Source organism: Daucus carota, chromosome 2 (genome assembly GCF_001625215.2).
Source record: "Daucus carota subsp. sativus chromosome 2, DH1 v3.0, whole genome shotgun sequence".
NCBI lineage: Eukaryota > Viridiplantae > Streptophyta > Magnoliopsida > Apiales > Apiaceae > Daucus > Daucus carota.
Window position 1 is genome coordinate 52,525,701 of NC_030382.2, and position 15,139 is coordinate 52,540,839.

At 32.1% G+C, this 15,139-nt stretch overlaps 1 protein-coding gene across 1 annotated transcript; it reads right to left on the reverse strand.

The window, feature by feature from the left end:
• Positions 1-11,793: 11,793 nt before the first annotated feature.
• Positions 11,794-13,077, reverse strand: LOC108206585 (BOI-related E3 ubiquitin-protein ligase 1). Its single transcript, XM_017376933.2, has 3 exons — positions 12,903-13,077; positions 12,498-12,804; positions 11,794-12,400 (listed from the first exon to the last, which is right to left on the reverse strand). The coding sequence occupies exons 1-3, from the start codon at positions 12,962-12,964 to the stop codon at positions 11,867-11,869; spliced, it is 903 nt and encodes a 300-aa protein (XP_017232422.1). The 5' UTR covers positions 12,965-13,077; the 3' UTR covers positions 11,794-11,866.
• Between the last annotated feature and the right edge of the window lie 2,062 nt (positions 13,078-15,139).

Genomic DNA, 15,139 nt, shown 5'->3' on the forward strand with positions numbered 1-15,139 from the left:
TTGAGAAATTTCATAAAATAAATTTTCATATAAATTTTGTCTAATTTTGTCAATATTTATATTATTTCATTTTTATTATTGCTAATTTATTACATTTCAACAACCAAAGAAAAAAACAATTTGCAAAAAAGACAAGATAAAAAAAAATTACCAAAAAAAGGGGTTATTAACATAAAAAATACTTATCAATTAAATAATTAATTCAACATATTTAATTAACATAGAAAAAAACTTTATTTTATAAATATAAAATTCTATAGTTATGTTGGAAACCGAATTTAATTGTTCCACCCGCAACGCGGGCAAACATACTAGTACTTGTATTGGTGAAAACAAGATTTAATATGTAAGCTGGCAGGGGATAGTTTTACAGTAATTTTTTTGAAGTCACAAAAGATGCATCTGATCATTTTTTTGAGTAAACAGTGTTAGGATTTTAATAAATACATGTTCTTATTGCCTTGACCTATAACAATTGCTTAATAAAATTCGTTACATTTTTAGACAATTGAGTTAACCCGTGTCACGAAAAAATGGAATACATGTTTGATTACTAACATTATTTAATTTTACACAATCATAGAGGTTTGCAACGGACGAAATATTTTAAGATTGTGTTCTTGAATTTTTCGAGTTCTGTTTTCCATTTAGTTTTTCTATGCAAATTTTGAGTTGTATTCAAACCCCCTCAATTGTTTCATTAAAAAACACTCCTATAAAAAATAACACTGGACACTATAAAACTTATAACTTCTAGCAAAAAACTGAAAAATATTATTTTTTTCAAAAACATATAAACCTGTTTTTTCTAATTCAGAAAATTTTATATTTATCAAACATTTTTTTACCTGTTTCACTAAAAAAAATTGTTGTTATCGTAACTTGAGATAGTAGTCTAGGGGAGTTCGACAACTAAATTCAAGACAAAAATAACACCCCTATCTTTTTTCGTAGGTCTCATCACTTGGGTTATGAGCTAAAACAAGGCTCTCAACCTCCCATCAATTCTAACACAATTCCACATGGAGAAGGTTGTTTGTATATACATGCCATGTGTGGACACTAGCCATTAATATTTGGTAGTTGAGTAGTGTTGGATTGTTAGGATTACATTTCACAACTTGAAAAAGCAAGACACCATGATTTCTTGCAAGAATGGGAAATGGATTTGCACTAGAAATCCAGCTCAAAATCTCACAAAATCCAAAGTGGTAAGATGATGAAATGATGTAGGCATTTCACATGGAATGATTTGTTGTATCCATCAACCCCTCCTTTAGTCTTTACATTCTCATGTCTCAACTTTATTGGATTTTGATTCAACTATGAAAATAAATACTCCCTCCGTCCCAGTCATTTGTATACAAATGGCTGGGACACGGAGACCAAGAAATTGTGTAAGAAATGAGTAAAGTTAGATGAAAAGTGGGTATAGTGGTGGGACCCATTTATATTTAATGATATATTTGAGATAGTGGAGGAAATTAGTGGGTGTTATAGTGTTTATATTATTATAGAATGGAGATAGTGGAAGAAAGTAGTTGGTGTAATGATTTTTTATATTATAAAAGTTTACTACTTTTGGAATGTATACAATTGATGGGACGTCCCAAAAAGGAAACTGTATACAATTCATTGGGACGGAGGGAGTAAGCATATAAGAGGTACAATATCCCCTCCACTTTATCTCTACTCCACTATCTTTTACAACTTATTTTGCCATAAAGTAAAGTCATGCCATACTCATCAAGGTTCCCACAAATCGAATTCCCGTCACGGCGTCACTTTAGATTATACTAGTATATTGTATGTGCCCCATCCCCTTTCTCCATGCTATACTTACACATATATGTATGGCTAGTGGTCTAATGGAATGGGACCAATGATGTAAAGAGATGTGTTGTAAGAAAAGAGAACAAGCAACATCGATTCGTGAATAGACGTGGGCTGTAGTAGACGTGTCCCAACCGTTGTTCCAATTAGTTCATTAGGACAAAATAACAAATTATATGAATGTTTAACTAGATTAAGAGTTTTGATTTGATCGGTGTTATATGTATAAAAAAAATATTGAAATTATGTAACGAATATTTCCACGGCACAAGTCGGTGTACAAAAATGAAGGTATTATGAAAGAGGGGGTGAAAGAGAAGTTTGTGAAGAGGAATGGAAACAAGACTGACACGAAGTTGGATTCTGAAATGAGTTTTGTCGAGTATTGGACCCTGATAAGTGCACGGAATATTAATGGATCAAACCCCTCAAGTGGGCTACTTTTATGACACACCTTTCCATTTCCTTTTACACACACAATGGGGCCCACGGATATTAGTAAATGAGGACATGGGCCGGAATGACAACGTACTGTACAATCCAAGTGGGAATTGATATATGGAGAGAGAGAGAGAGATTGAGGGAGAGAGGTGTGAATAAATTGGACGAGTCATGCCATGTGGGATGAGGTGATAGAAAGAGGAGTATAAATATGAGCTGGGTCAGCATTGGTTTGTTTAGTTAGGTTAGTGTCTTGAATGGGTGCTCATGTGACATACCTGACCTGCCTTTCCTAATTATTCACGCCTTTCTCATCATCATCCTATTCCTTCCCCTGCTACTTATTATAATATCACCAACAAACAACAACATCTTTCGCTCTTCTCTCTCTCTCTTGTTCAACGCTCCCCTTCACTGTCACTTGAGGTCTTCCATCACACTTGATACTTTCAATATTCCCCTAATTGCACTCCAATATTTTAATTATCCTGATTAAGAAACTTTTGTTCTTATATATCTTCTATTCTAAACTAATTATCATGCTAATAAAAACAAATTAAATTAATTTAGATCTAATTTTTTACGAAATAACTTTAATTAATCTTCTCAATTATATATATTTAATGATTTTTATTACTTTTTTTTAATTGAGACATCAATGATCAAATCAATAATGCATTCTTAACATTTAATCCTGTTACAAATGGTACTTATTTGACTTCCAAATATTTAAAATGAGCTCATCAAAGACGTATCGAGAATCATTTTATAAGTTATCCCAAGTGATGCATAGTTGTAAACAACCATTCTTTTTAACTTCCACGCTTAAATTCACTAAAACCTAATTCCAAATATGCTAATGGGCGGCAACTTGCATGTTAAACTCCACTAATTGGGATCCAAATAACAGGGATTGACAGGTACTTAATACTTGTAATTTTCCCTAAAAGACTTGGCAAGTGGTGCACAATAAGTCATGAGATCATTACCAATCTCACTACATTAATTAATTAACTCGTTGATAACATTAATCTGGAGGATTAACAAAAGTTGAGAGAGGAACAACTGAACCAGGGCCCACCAGTGACAATAGGAACATGGACAAGTGATTCCATGACAATACACTGGATTGATTCTTGAGATTTTAAAATCTTGTGTATGAACTTTAGTCAAGCATGTGTTGGGTGGGTGTAGCACAATGCAACGAGTTCAGTTTTGTTTATTCACACAAAGTAAAGTGGATGGGATATGAGATATGGTGGATTCTTTAATTAAATCAGCGGCATCATTAGGCCAAATCAATGATACAAAACTAAGGTTAGATTGAATATGTACTTTACATTAAGCACAACAGTTTACCGACTATAAAAAGTGATGTCGACATGCGGCTTCTTTACGATCTCTATAATATATACCTTGAATATTTCCCTTTTGTTTTAACAAAGGAGATTCGACTTTCAACAATTGGCCCTCTTTCTAGTAATATTTGTTTGAGGGCGGCAGTGCGATAGTGCCCAGTGCTTTCAAGAAATATGCTTCGCAGCTTCGTTTCATTCTAGATTCTGCTGTCTCTGATCCATTTTATAGAGTATTCGATTTTTTTGCGTTTCTCATTTCCGGAATTTTTTCATAACATTACTAACTTGATTTTTGAATAAGAACTCATGAAAATATGTAAAAATGGTCAAACTGAAAAATAACTAATTGAAAGTCAAAAGCTGATTTAGAATCGAAAATTAGCAGAATGCAAATTTTTGATTAAAAATGGTCAAACTGAAAAATCAAATACATTATATATTATCATATTAAACTAATATATCATATTTTAACAATCTAAAATATTAGTAAAATATTATTATTAAATTATAACTAATACCATCAAAACCCAATATACTACAAATTTAACAAATTTTACGTAATATCTTATGCATTGAATTCAATCAACTATTATAGCCAATCATAACATCAATATAAGAGTTTAAATCTAGGATCCTCGGGAAGAAATAAATCCGAATTCATCTCTACAATATTTAATTAATTTTAATATAAGATGAAACTTAGATATGTCGGCAATTTTTGTATCGTTGCGAGGCGAACTTAAATAAATTGATCGACGTTGTTTCTCACAAGAGGTCGAAGTAGAGGGATGTAGTATTATGGTGTGGAGTGTACAAGAAAAGGAGGAAAAATGACTCACGCGATGATTTATTTAACCGAAACTAAGGTGCTTAATCTAAATATTCCAAAATAGATGTCTCCGATATTTTATTTTCAGCCTAGCTCCTTTCTCTTTATCTGTTTTATCTTGTAAACTACTACGAGCTAAGCTAGTATGTCATTACGTTCACTGGCGTTTAGAAAACCCCAAATGCTGGTTTCCAAACCATCTTTCATGTTCAACCAAGAACAAGTAAGATATGTTAGATTAACACCAAGTGAAAGCTACTTAATAAACAACCGGATTGGTTTATGTTCAAAGAACGACTTCTCATAGTCGAGGATTATATATATTACCAATAAATAAACAAGTAATTTCGTAGGTGGATATATCAAGGAGAAGCTTCTAACTTCGGACCTGTATATACGTAACTTATAAGCTGCCTATAAATTTTTCTTTCGCATATGCATACCAAGAGAATCATTGATTGTTATATACAAAAAGATCATTGCAAAATAGTTCACATTTATTTTTCGCGATAAGATTAATCCAAGTTCTTTACCTGCTGTTAAAAACCATTTGAGAGTATGAATTTTGTTGGTACATTTTTAAACACTTAAAATAATATGTGAATTTGGTTTAACATAAAACTCGGATTCAAGCCTCTTCACAGGTGCCTATTTCTACACATCCATGGATTAAATTTAAATATCTATTAATATTAAAGCCTGATAATGATATACATACCTGAATGAGTTTCATTTAGATATTTGTTAGATTTTTGCTTGATATGATATCGATAGAGGCAAATACGGCGGGCATTGGAGACTTAAGTATATCTTATTAAAAAAATAAAATAAAATTTATATATATGAGCACATTTTCAAAAAAAATAGTAGTGTTTGGTAATAAGTTTGATATGTATAATTTTATATTCAACATCGAAAATTACAAAATTTTGAGGTTTTATTTCTAATGATAATTATTCTCTGTTTATATATTAAATTAAATCTTGACTTCGTCCATATACAGATATATGTTTATAATATTTATTTAATATTGAGTGAATCCAATATGTATAACTCAAATATCTAAGATTGAACTATTTTCGGAAGTTTTGAAAAAAATTAATTAAATATTTAAGAATAATAATTTCAACAAAATATTCATGAATAATATAATAAATATAAATAAGAAATTTTAAAGTCATAATATCTGAATTCATAATTTCATGTTACATTTCTTAAACTGGGGGGAATACAGTTGTTTGAATTTCATAAATAAATTAGTCAACTGTTATTACGGGTCAAATACTCGATTATCTCTTCGACTTGAAATTCTCACGAGTCAAAATAGTTTTTGGAGCATTATGATACCAACAGCGTGCGCAAGACGTTCTTAAAAATAGTAGTACTTCGCCCTATACTATTATGGAGTACTCAAAAATGTCAGAGACCCAGAGAAGATAATTTACTGAATAAAATAATAAAATTTAAAATCATCACATAGCAGAGACAGTGACAGGGATTGATTGATTACCAATGAACATGATTATAGTTAAAGTAATGTTAAATTCTGAAACCACCAAACGTGCCTTACTCGAGATGATCACTTCCCTTTGGGCACAATATAATAGACTAGTACCAGTAGCTTGTGAGAGAGTTAATGAGCTGGAATAATAAATAAGTAAATAAATAACAAGAGGACTGCAGTATATGATGATAAAATAATTAGAAAAAGAAAGAAAGTACTAACAGAACATACAAGGAGCGAATAAAAAATAAAATAAAATATGAGCAGTATATAAAGTGAATGTGCTGGTGATAGAGAGACAAATGTGTCCTGATATAATGGTCCCACTCCACAACAACAAATCTGCATCATAAGATGTTGCTTTCAGGTGACCCATGATTTAGTAAATCCTGCTATATGCGTATATAAATACAGTACAATACATGTCGTGTATCTATCGATACATATCTATCTATCTACTTATCTGTCATTATTTATGCCTTTCTCTTTATCTCCAACTTTGGGCGTGGGGTGGCTGCGACTTGTGAGTACATCTTCACACATAACTATTCCATCATTTCTGCTTTCTACCTTTATCATGTAGGTTTATCTTTTTTATATAGTTTAGATAAACTGTTACCCCTCCGTCCTATAAAATTATTAGAGAAAGAAAATAAAGAAAAAATAGGTGATTTATTAATATTTATTAAAACAAAAAATATTTAAATATTATATATATTAAAATATATTAACAGGAGTATAGATTTTGTTTATGTTGAATAACAGCACTATTAATTTCTTATTACCAAGTCTTCCACATATATCATAAATTTCGTCCGTCCTTTTTTAGTTGTCACATTTCTATTTTTGTTAGTCAAATTGATCAACTTTTGACCAAAGATTATAAGTCATTTTTTTATTATTTTAAAAAACTGAAAATTACATCTTAAAGTAGATTAAAAGTTATTTCTGGCGATATACTTTTTTTATTTTTTCAATTAATAAAATATTAATAAATTTCAGTTAAATTCGATCAATTACCCACACAAAATCAAAAGTTACAACTAAAAATGGACAGATAGTATCATATATGACACATCCAAGCATGCTTCGCGGAATATAGGGAAGCGGCTCATATGTCAATTTGATAATTTAGGAGAAATATTACTCCTATTAACAATGTTTCATTTTAAACAAGTGCACTTCGTGAAACAAACAGCTTGACTTATATTTAAGTATTCGACTTAAGTATGATATAATAAAAGTTAATTTAAATTGTTTCAAAATAAATAGTTTAAATTGTGTTTTATAAGGGCAAACCCAGCAGTGATCCAAAAATCCAAATTTGGGCAGATTATCCCAAATTCTCCTCCAGCAGTGATCCAAAAAGTGATCCAAATTTGGATCAGTGAATAGTACTGATCCAAATTTGGATCACCACTGTTCACTGATCCAAATTTGGATCACCTACTTTATTATAAAATAATGATTTTGTTGTTTCTAAATCTTTCGTTTATTGGACTTAAAATTATTTTGTGGTTATTAATATTTAATTAATAATAGTTTATAATTAATAACTAATAAAATTAATGTTTTAGTAAAAACTTTAAAATAATAGGAAAGCAAATTTCATTGAAAATTAAAAAAAAGAGTGTAATACATGCATAAAATAGATACATAAAATGCAATTAAATATAATATAAGTAGTTAATAATGATTAAAATTTAAGATTGTATAGTTTAATATGAAATTTATGTAATATAATATATAAAAAGTAATTTGATCAGAATTTGGATCACGCTGCTGGAGCTGGTCCAAAATTTGGATCAGAATTTGGATCAGTTGATGATCCAAATTTGAATTTTTGGATCACAACTGCTGGAGATGGCCTAAAAGTCAAATCCATACCATATTGGTGTGCGACACTTGGGGTATATTTGAGTTTTCCTTTTGTTTAATAACAATAGTTAGGAGTATAACTTAGGCTGGCAGAAAAAACTACTCCCTCCGTCCCACCAGATTCTTTACAGTTTTCTTTTTGGGATGTACCATCCAATTCTTTACATTCCAAAACTTACCAAAAATAGTCAATGGGTCCCACCACTTCCCAACTTTTCCTCCCTTTTCACACTACTTTTACTCCACTATCTCTATTTTATTCATTAAAAATTGACGGGTCCCACCACTTCACCCACTTTTCTTCCTCTTTTCCACTACTTTATACATATTTCTTAACCTCCGTGCCCAAACCAAACGTAAAGAATTGGCTGGGACGGAGGGAGTATAAAATTAAAATAATGAGTAGCTAAACAGTGATTCCAGTTTCGCTTTGACTGGGAACTTGGGAAGTATTCTTTCTGTATGCACGTTATCACGTTGTATTTTAGTACAGTAATCTCTTATACTCTAATCTAGTAAGAGGAAAATGATACAGGTACGGATTGAGTAATAAATAAATAAATATCAAATATTTGTATATATTATTATCCTCAGTCAAATTATTTCAAACTGTCACAATGCTGGTATCACATCATTTTACAAAATTTACATCCAATTTAATAACTGTAAGATTATTTTAAAAAGTATATTAATTTGATGCAAGGTTAACCTAATCTCACCCCCCACATATGTCTGTTGGAATGAAAATTATGAAACCTCAGTTAAGTATTAAATTTCAAACATTCTTGAGCTCAGAATAAATATTATAGTAGCTAAATAAGACGAAGTACTCCTTAAATAATTGTGCCAACCACAAATGACATGTGCAAAGTTACATTTTATAATTTGGGTAGTTAAATCTCAAATCTAGATACCTGGAAGAACATATAATTAGGCGCATAGTTCCTGGACGGTCATGTGAGTATTAGTTTATATCATTCTGTATCTTTTTTTTTTTTTATAAACTATACTCCCTCCGTCCCGATAAATTGTATACAGTTTCCATTTTGGGACGTCCCATCAATTGTATACATTCTAAAAGTAATAAACTTTTATAATATAAAACATCATTACACCAACTACTTTCTTCCACTATCTTCATTCTATAATAATATAAACACTATTACACCCACTAATTTCCATAACTATCTCAAATCTACTATTAAATATAAATGGGTCCCACCATTATACCCATTTTTCATCTAACTTTACTCATTTCTTACCCAATTTCTTGGTCTCCGTGTCTCAGCCATTTGTATACAAATGACCGGGACGGAGGGAGTATCATTCTATATCTAATCTGGTTAGCAGTTCACAATTCTCAACTATAGAGTGAGCAGCAAGGATTGTCGGATTGGTAAGTATCGTACACTTGAAACTCAGCATGATTTGCGAGGAGATGATCGCTTTCACTTAATCATTAATAATTTGTCTGGATATTTTCTATACGACTTGAAAACGGGTCATTTAAATTGATGATAAGCTCCAATAAAATATATGCTTAGACTAAAAAATATATTATTATAAATAAGAAAGAGTGTTATAAAAATTTCAAATACAAGAGCATGTCCCTCAACGTGTCCTATCTTGTTCTATAATTATATAGTAAAACAAAAATCAAAATCAGCACTCCAATATTCAATTTCCCATGTTAAAACAAAATAATAATATAATTTATTTAAAATATAAACCAAAAAAATTTAAATTATAATTGTCAACACATCACAAAGTGAAATAGTGTAATAATTAATAATTATTCTTACATAATCTTGAAAATTGAAAAAATACATTTTAAAGTAGAATAGATGTAGATTCTAATAATATATTTTTCATAATTTTTATTAATTATTTGATATATGTAAATTTCAGTCAAAATTTGGTCAATGTGATCATAAAAAGTCAAATAAGACAAATAAATTGGGACGGAGGGAGTATGAAATTATATAAACAAATTAAATTTGCAGTTAAAAAATTAATATAACATTTATATTTATACTTAACACCCAGAGTAACCTGCCAATCACACTATTCACACAGACTGTAAAACACGAATTGACGCAGTTCACTTTATGTACCGTAGCTAACCAAAAATAGGAAAGCGTAGCAGTAGAGTTAAAGTAGGAGCGGCAGTAGTAAAACTAGCAAGGTAGTACTACTCGTATTGTTCTTGTGATACTTTCTCGAACAAAGCATCTCTCATCCTCACGTCCTGACTGACACTGATGATGAATGCCCACCACCACCCCCGTACGCGGCCGCTCCCACGTTACGTAATTAAAGCAGATACCACCTTCTTGGACTTGGACAAGTCTTGAATATAATAATGATTTTTATTATTATTCACGTCCTGTATTTTGTACTGTTCTCTTCCTCTCATCTGTACCACGCCCGGCGTTATTCATGGGTCCTTTTTTTACGTCTTGAATGAACGTACTGCTAGCTGCCTTTCTTTTCTATATCTGACATATATGACCTGACCCATGATTTTTATTTTCTGACCCCTCTCCTTCTTTCCATGCAAATATCAAGATCTGTGGCCTTCACACGTGGTGGAGCCACCGTCAGTGTTTATTATCTTCGCCTTTCACTCCGACATTATCAGATACATGCCAGCCTTGTGAGTTGTGATACACAGCATCATTCAATTATGGACGTAAAATGTTTAACTGCTCATTACATTATGGATCAGTGCTGTAACATTGACCAACACATCTTTGTTATATAATACAAAATTTATACGTAATGACATAAAGTGGTAAATATGATTTCAGCTTTAGTAGAGGTCTCAGGTTCGACTATTTAGATTTGGTATTTCATAATAACAATTCTTTCATATGAGTGGAAATTAAAAATTCGCTGATTAAAAATTAGATTATATCAGTGTGGTGAAGTTTCAATGTTTCACAAGCAGTTGAGTATTTATTAAGCTAAAAAATGAACTCCGTGTTTCATGTTATGTATTGAGTTGTAATCCGGCCTTAATGATGCACTAATAAACAACGAAGATAAGTCTAATCTAGTACACCACTTGTGATTTTGTCATAAATATATGGAAGTTGCCTAGAAGAAAAGAGTAAGAAACTCAACCCAAACAAACTTTAATGTATACAGTAGATGTCAATTCCATGTATAATGTGAATTGAAAGGCTAAATTAACAAAATTGACCTATCTTAACCAGCACGCCTGGCTGGTAAGGAGGACTAGGGGCCAGCAATTATGGTGGAAAGCCATCCCCCCATTTAGATGATGGACAAGATTTTTGATATTCTCTTGGCATTTAGTCAATTTGAGCCACCCCATTCTTCATCAATTGTCCTCATTTTGAGGACCCTTGACAAAGTCATATCGCTCATCCTTTTCTTATTTGAATTTTCCTGGCACCAAACTTTAATTTTAAACATACCGTCACATCTAATCTTGTCCCGCATTTTTATCTCAGTAATCCAACCACTTGATTCAACTTTGAATCTTATGTACAACTTACATTATGGGGCCGTTTGGGTGAGCTTAAAATAAGTGCTTCTTGCTTAAAATAAAAAAGTGAAGTAGAAGTTAGAAGTTAGTTAAGGCTTATAAGTGATAAAAGTGTTTGGGAAAAAAGTAGAAGTCGTGAAACAAAAGCTAGGAATCGAAGCTTTTTATAAGTGCTTCTCGACTTTTTACACAAACGGTACGAATAAGTGCTTCTAACTTAAAAGTCCAGAAGTGGGGCTTAAAAGCCCCGCCAAACACCCACTATGTTTCTTGGACCATTCAGCTTCACATGTGATATATTCGGACTACTTTCATTTTTAATTTATACTCACCCAACTTCTTTATAATCATACTTTACTTATATCTTATATGTAGTCGTGATGTAATTTAAGAGAAATTGAATTTATAAGAAATACTCGAATAAACACGAGTTAAGTTGAACAAAGCATAAAATCAACTTTTTAATTACAGTTAGTCTATACATAAATGTCAAGAATTTGGAGTATAATTTAATCGGAAAGATTGACATGCACAGTGGCAGTCATGCTTGAATTACACACAGGACACGTGGACTGCGACGTGGTCCCACAAACCGTACACAAACACAAATGCCTACACGGCAGCAACAACACACACGACTCCCGCTCCCCACATTTCCGGCACATCGTGTTCCCCACGCGCCGCCGTACACTCACTTCCTCCTCATCGCCACCGCAACTCCCGCAGCACGACTCCGCTTCCTCCTCCACATTCCCAGGCACCAAGTGCTGCCGCTCATCGGAAACTTGCGTCAGCACTTGCTCCAGGTTGCAGCGCAGTGACATCACGGCTGCTTCATTTGTTTGTGCGAGGTCTTTCCACAACTGATTCTCGACGAACAAATTTTTCACTCTGTCTTGAAGTGCGTGATTCAGTTTAGCTATTTTCTGTATCTCCTCGTCTTTTTCTCGTAATCTCTTCATCACTCTTTCTCCTATCGCCGATACCAATATTCTCGCTTGTTGCTTTTGTCTTTCTTCTATTTCAATTCTTATCTTCTTCGTCTGCACATTCACAAAAATATACACCAGTCAGAACTTTCGTTCCACACGTGTTTTCACGCTAAAACTGAATTGTCAAATAATTATTTTAAGTACTTACGTGTTGTGCGATGATTTGATCGATCTCGAGGTGTTGCTGTTGTTGGATCTGGATAGGGAAATTTTGTTCGAACTCGTGAAGATGAGAATGCTGTTGCGGAACAATGACTCGGTTCAACTCGTTCATCGAGTCTCGGGAGCGTTTTCGCGGAGCAGATGAAAAATTATTGTAAGTGAGGCCACTCTCCGCTTTCATTGAATTTTTGGCCTCAATCACAGACTGATTAAACGGTAGCAAATCCTCCGCCATTGCGCCAAAACTATTGTCGTATCCGTAGTTGTTTCCTTGATTCAAATTCACAAATTCTCTGCAAAAATTAAAAAAAATTCAAAATCAGACATCTATGATCTTTATGTGCATATTGTAAATGACTACATGATTACGCGCATGCTGTATCTCCGTTACCTGTTTGTGATGATTTGCTGAGGAAATATATTCATGTTGATGTGTCTGGCTTCAACGGCCATGAAAGTAGTGATTCGATGTAGTGGGGAGAAGAATAAAAGAGAGGATGTTAAGAGGGGGAAGAGAAGTAATGCAAATAGGGTGAATGAATGTGTTGGGTTTGTATTTAAAGGCCTAAAAGTAAGGTGATGGTGGTGGATAAATATAAAAGATAAACAAATGTAGAGTATTTAATAAGAAGTCAAAAACAAATTATGGAGAGAAAGAATGGGATTCTAGAGCGAGAGGGAAAAGCGTGATTCTGGAGAGAGGGATGGAAGCGGTGTAGTACTAAAGATAAAATACGTGTCTCTAAAGTCAGTAGCAGCCTAATTGATGCTGATTTGTGTTTAGCCGCGAATTTCTGATAAGTAATCTGTTTGTTTAATGTCGATCTTGACCGGGCACACCGTATTCTGTTCTGTTACTTTTCTCCGGACGTGGTTTAATTGCCACATGTTATATACCCATACTCTGTCTTCTAGGTCTGTAAATTAAGATTTAAACGCCATTTTCAGATTATATGGGTGTATACTTCTTACTAGATTTGTATTGTGCAAACTGCAAAGCATGACGGAGTAAGTTTCATCATTATAGCCGATATTAATAATAGTGTTTTCAATGGACAAGTATATAGTTTAAAATCCGTATATAAAAAGTATATATCTTTTTTTAAATATTTTAAACTATATAACTGTCCATTAATAATAGTGTATATAAAACATTATTAAAAAGTATATAGTTTGCGTAAAAAACACTGTTAAAAAGGTATATACTTGTATATAAAACATTGTTAAAAGATATAGATTTTGCGTAAAAAGTCGAGAATCATTTATAAAAAAGGTAGGATTCCCGGCTTTAGTTTGATAACTTCTAATATTTCCTCAAACACTTTAATCACTTATAAAACTTAACTAGCTTCTAATAATTTATACTTCACTCGTTTTACTTTGAGGAAAAAATATTTATTTAATCACAGTCAAACGGCCTCTTAGTAGTTCTTATAATGTTGACTTTTATAATAATTAATAACAATACAATATATTAGAAGTTATATGTGAATATATTATAATAATTTATTTATTTATTTACCCATATTAATTAGTTTATATTATTTGTTAATGATAATATATTAATTAATAAATCACACCGCCTTATCCTTGGAATTCATTCGAATTCAGTCCAATCGCTATAAAATCGGCGGTCTTGTGTAATTGAAACTCGGTCATAAACATATTTGTACAACTTCATAAACATATTTGTACAACTTCGTTAATCTGCCTGGATGAATGCCTGGATGAATGTTGGGATCGTTTGGGTGAGTTTAAAATAAGTGCTTATTGCTTAATGTAAAAAAGCGAAGTAAAAATTAGAATCAAGTTAAAATTTATAAGTGATAAAAGTGTTTGTGAAATAAGTAGAAGTCGTGAGTCGTAGCTTTTTTTAAGTACTTTTTGACTTCTTACACAAACGGTAGAAATAAATGTTTCTAATTTATAATTCAGAAGTCGGGTTTATAAGCCCGTAAACACCCACATTGTTCCAGATTTCCGTCACCTTAACTGCTATAGTAGAATTTCACTTTTCTATGTTCTCAATTTACAAAATTTACTCGATCTCAGTTCAAAATCTTAAAATTCGATGAATTAATTTGAATATAACAATTGACATTCAGAGAAATGTTCAGATTGAAGATAAGAATGCGAATCTTGAATGAAGTTTAGAGATATTAAAATGAATATCATATGTGTAGGGAATCTATCAAGTTGCATCCAGAAATTATCATTCTAAATAATAATGTATAATTCGAGATTTCGATTTTCATTAATAAATTTAATTTAATATGATCTAAACGCGCTACCATCAATTCGATGAAACCGAGAAAATATGAACCTCGCATGCTGTAAATTTGACATGTTATAAGGAGGACGAACTGTCGAACTCTCTCCACGTTATCTGACTCACGTTCAACATTAATACCTTCAATTCTTAACCGTGAGAAGAGAACAAGTACAATTATTTATTTTGGCGTCAATATTTCCACTTGACTCGACCAAATGGTCCTCTCCAGCACAAACAGATGAAAGTCAGTACAGTGTGAATAATAATCAATCCACCTTTGAATAGAGACTTGACTTTCTTGGTAAGGACGAGAAAAACGAACTACAGAAAAGGCGAGATAATGCAACAATTTTCCA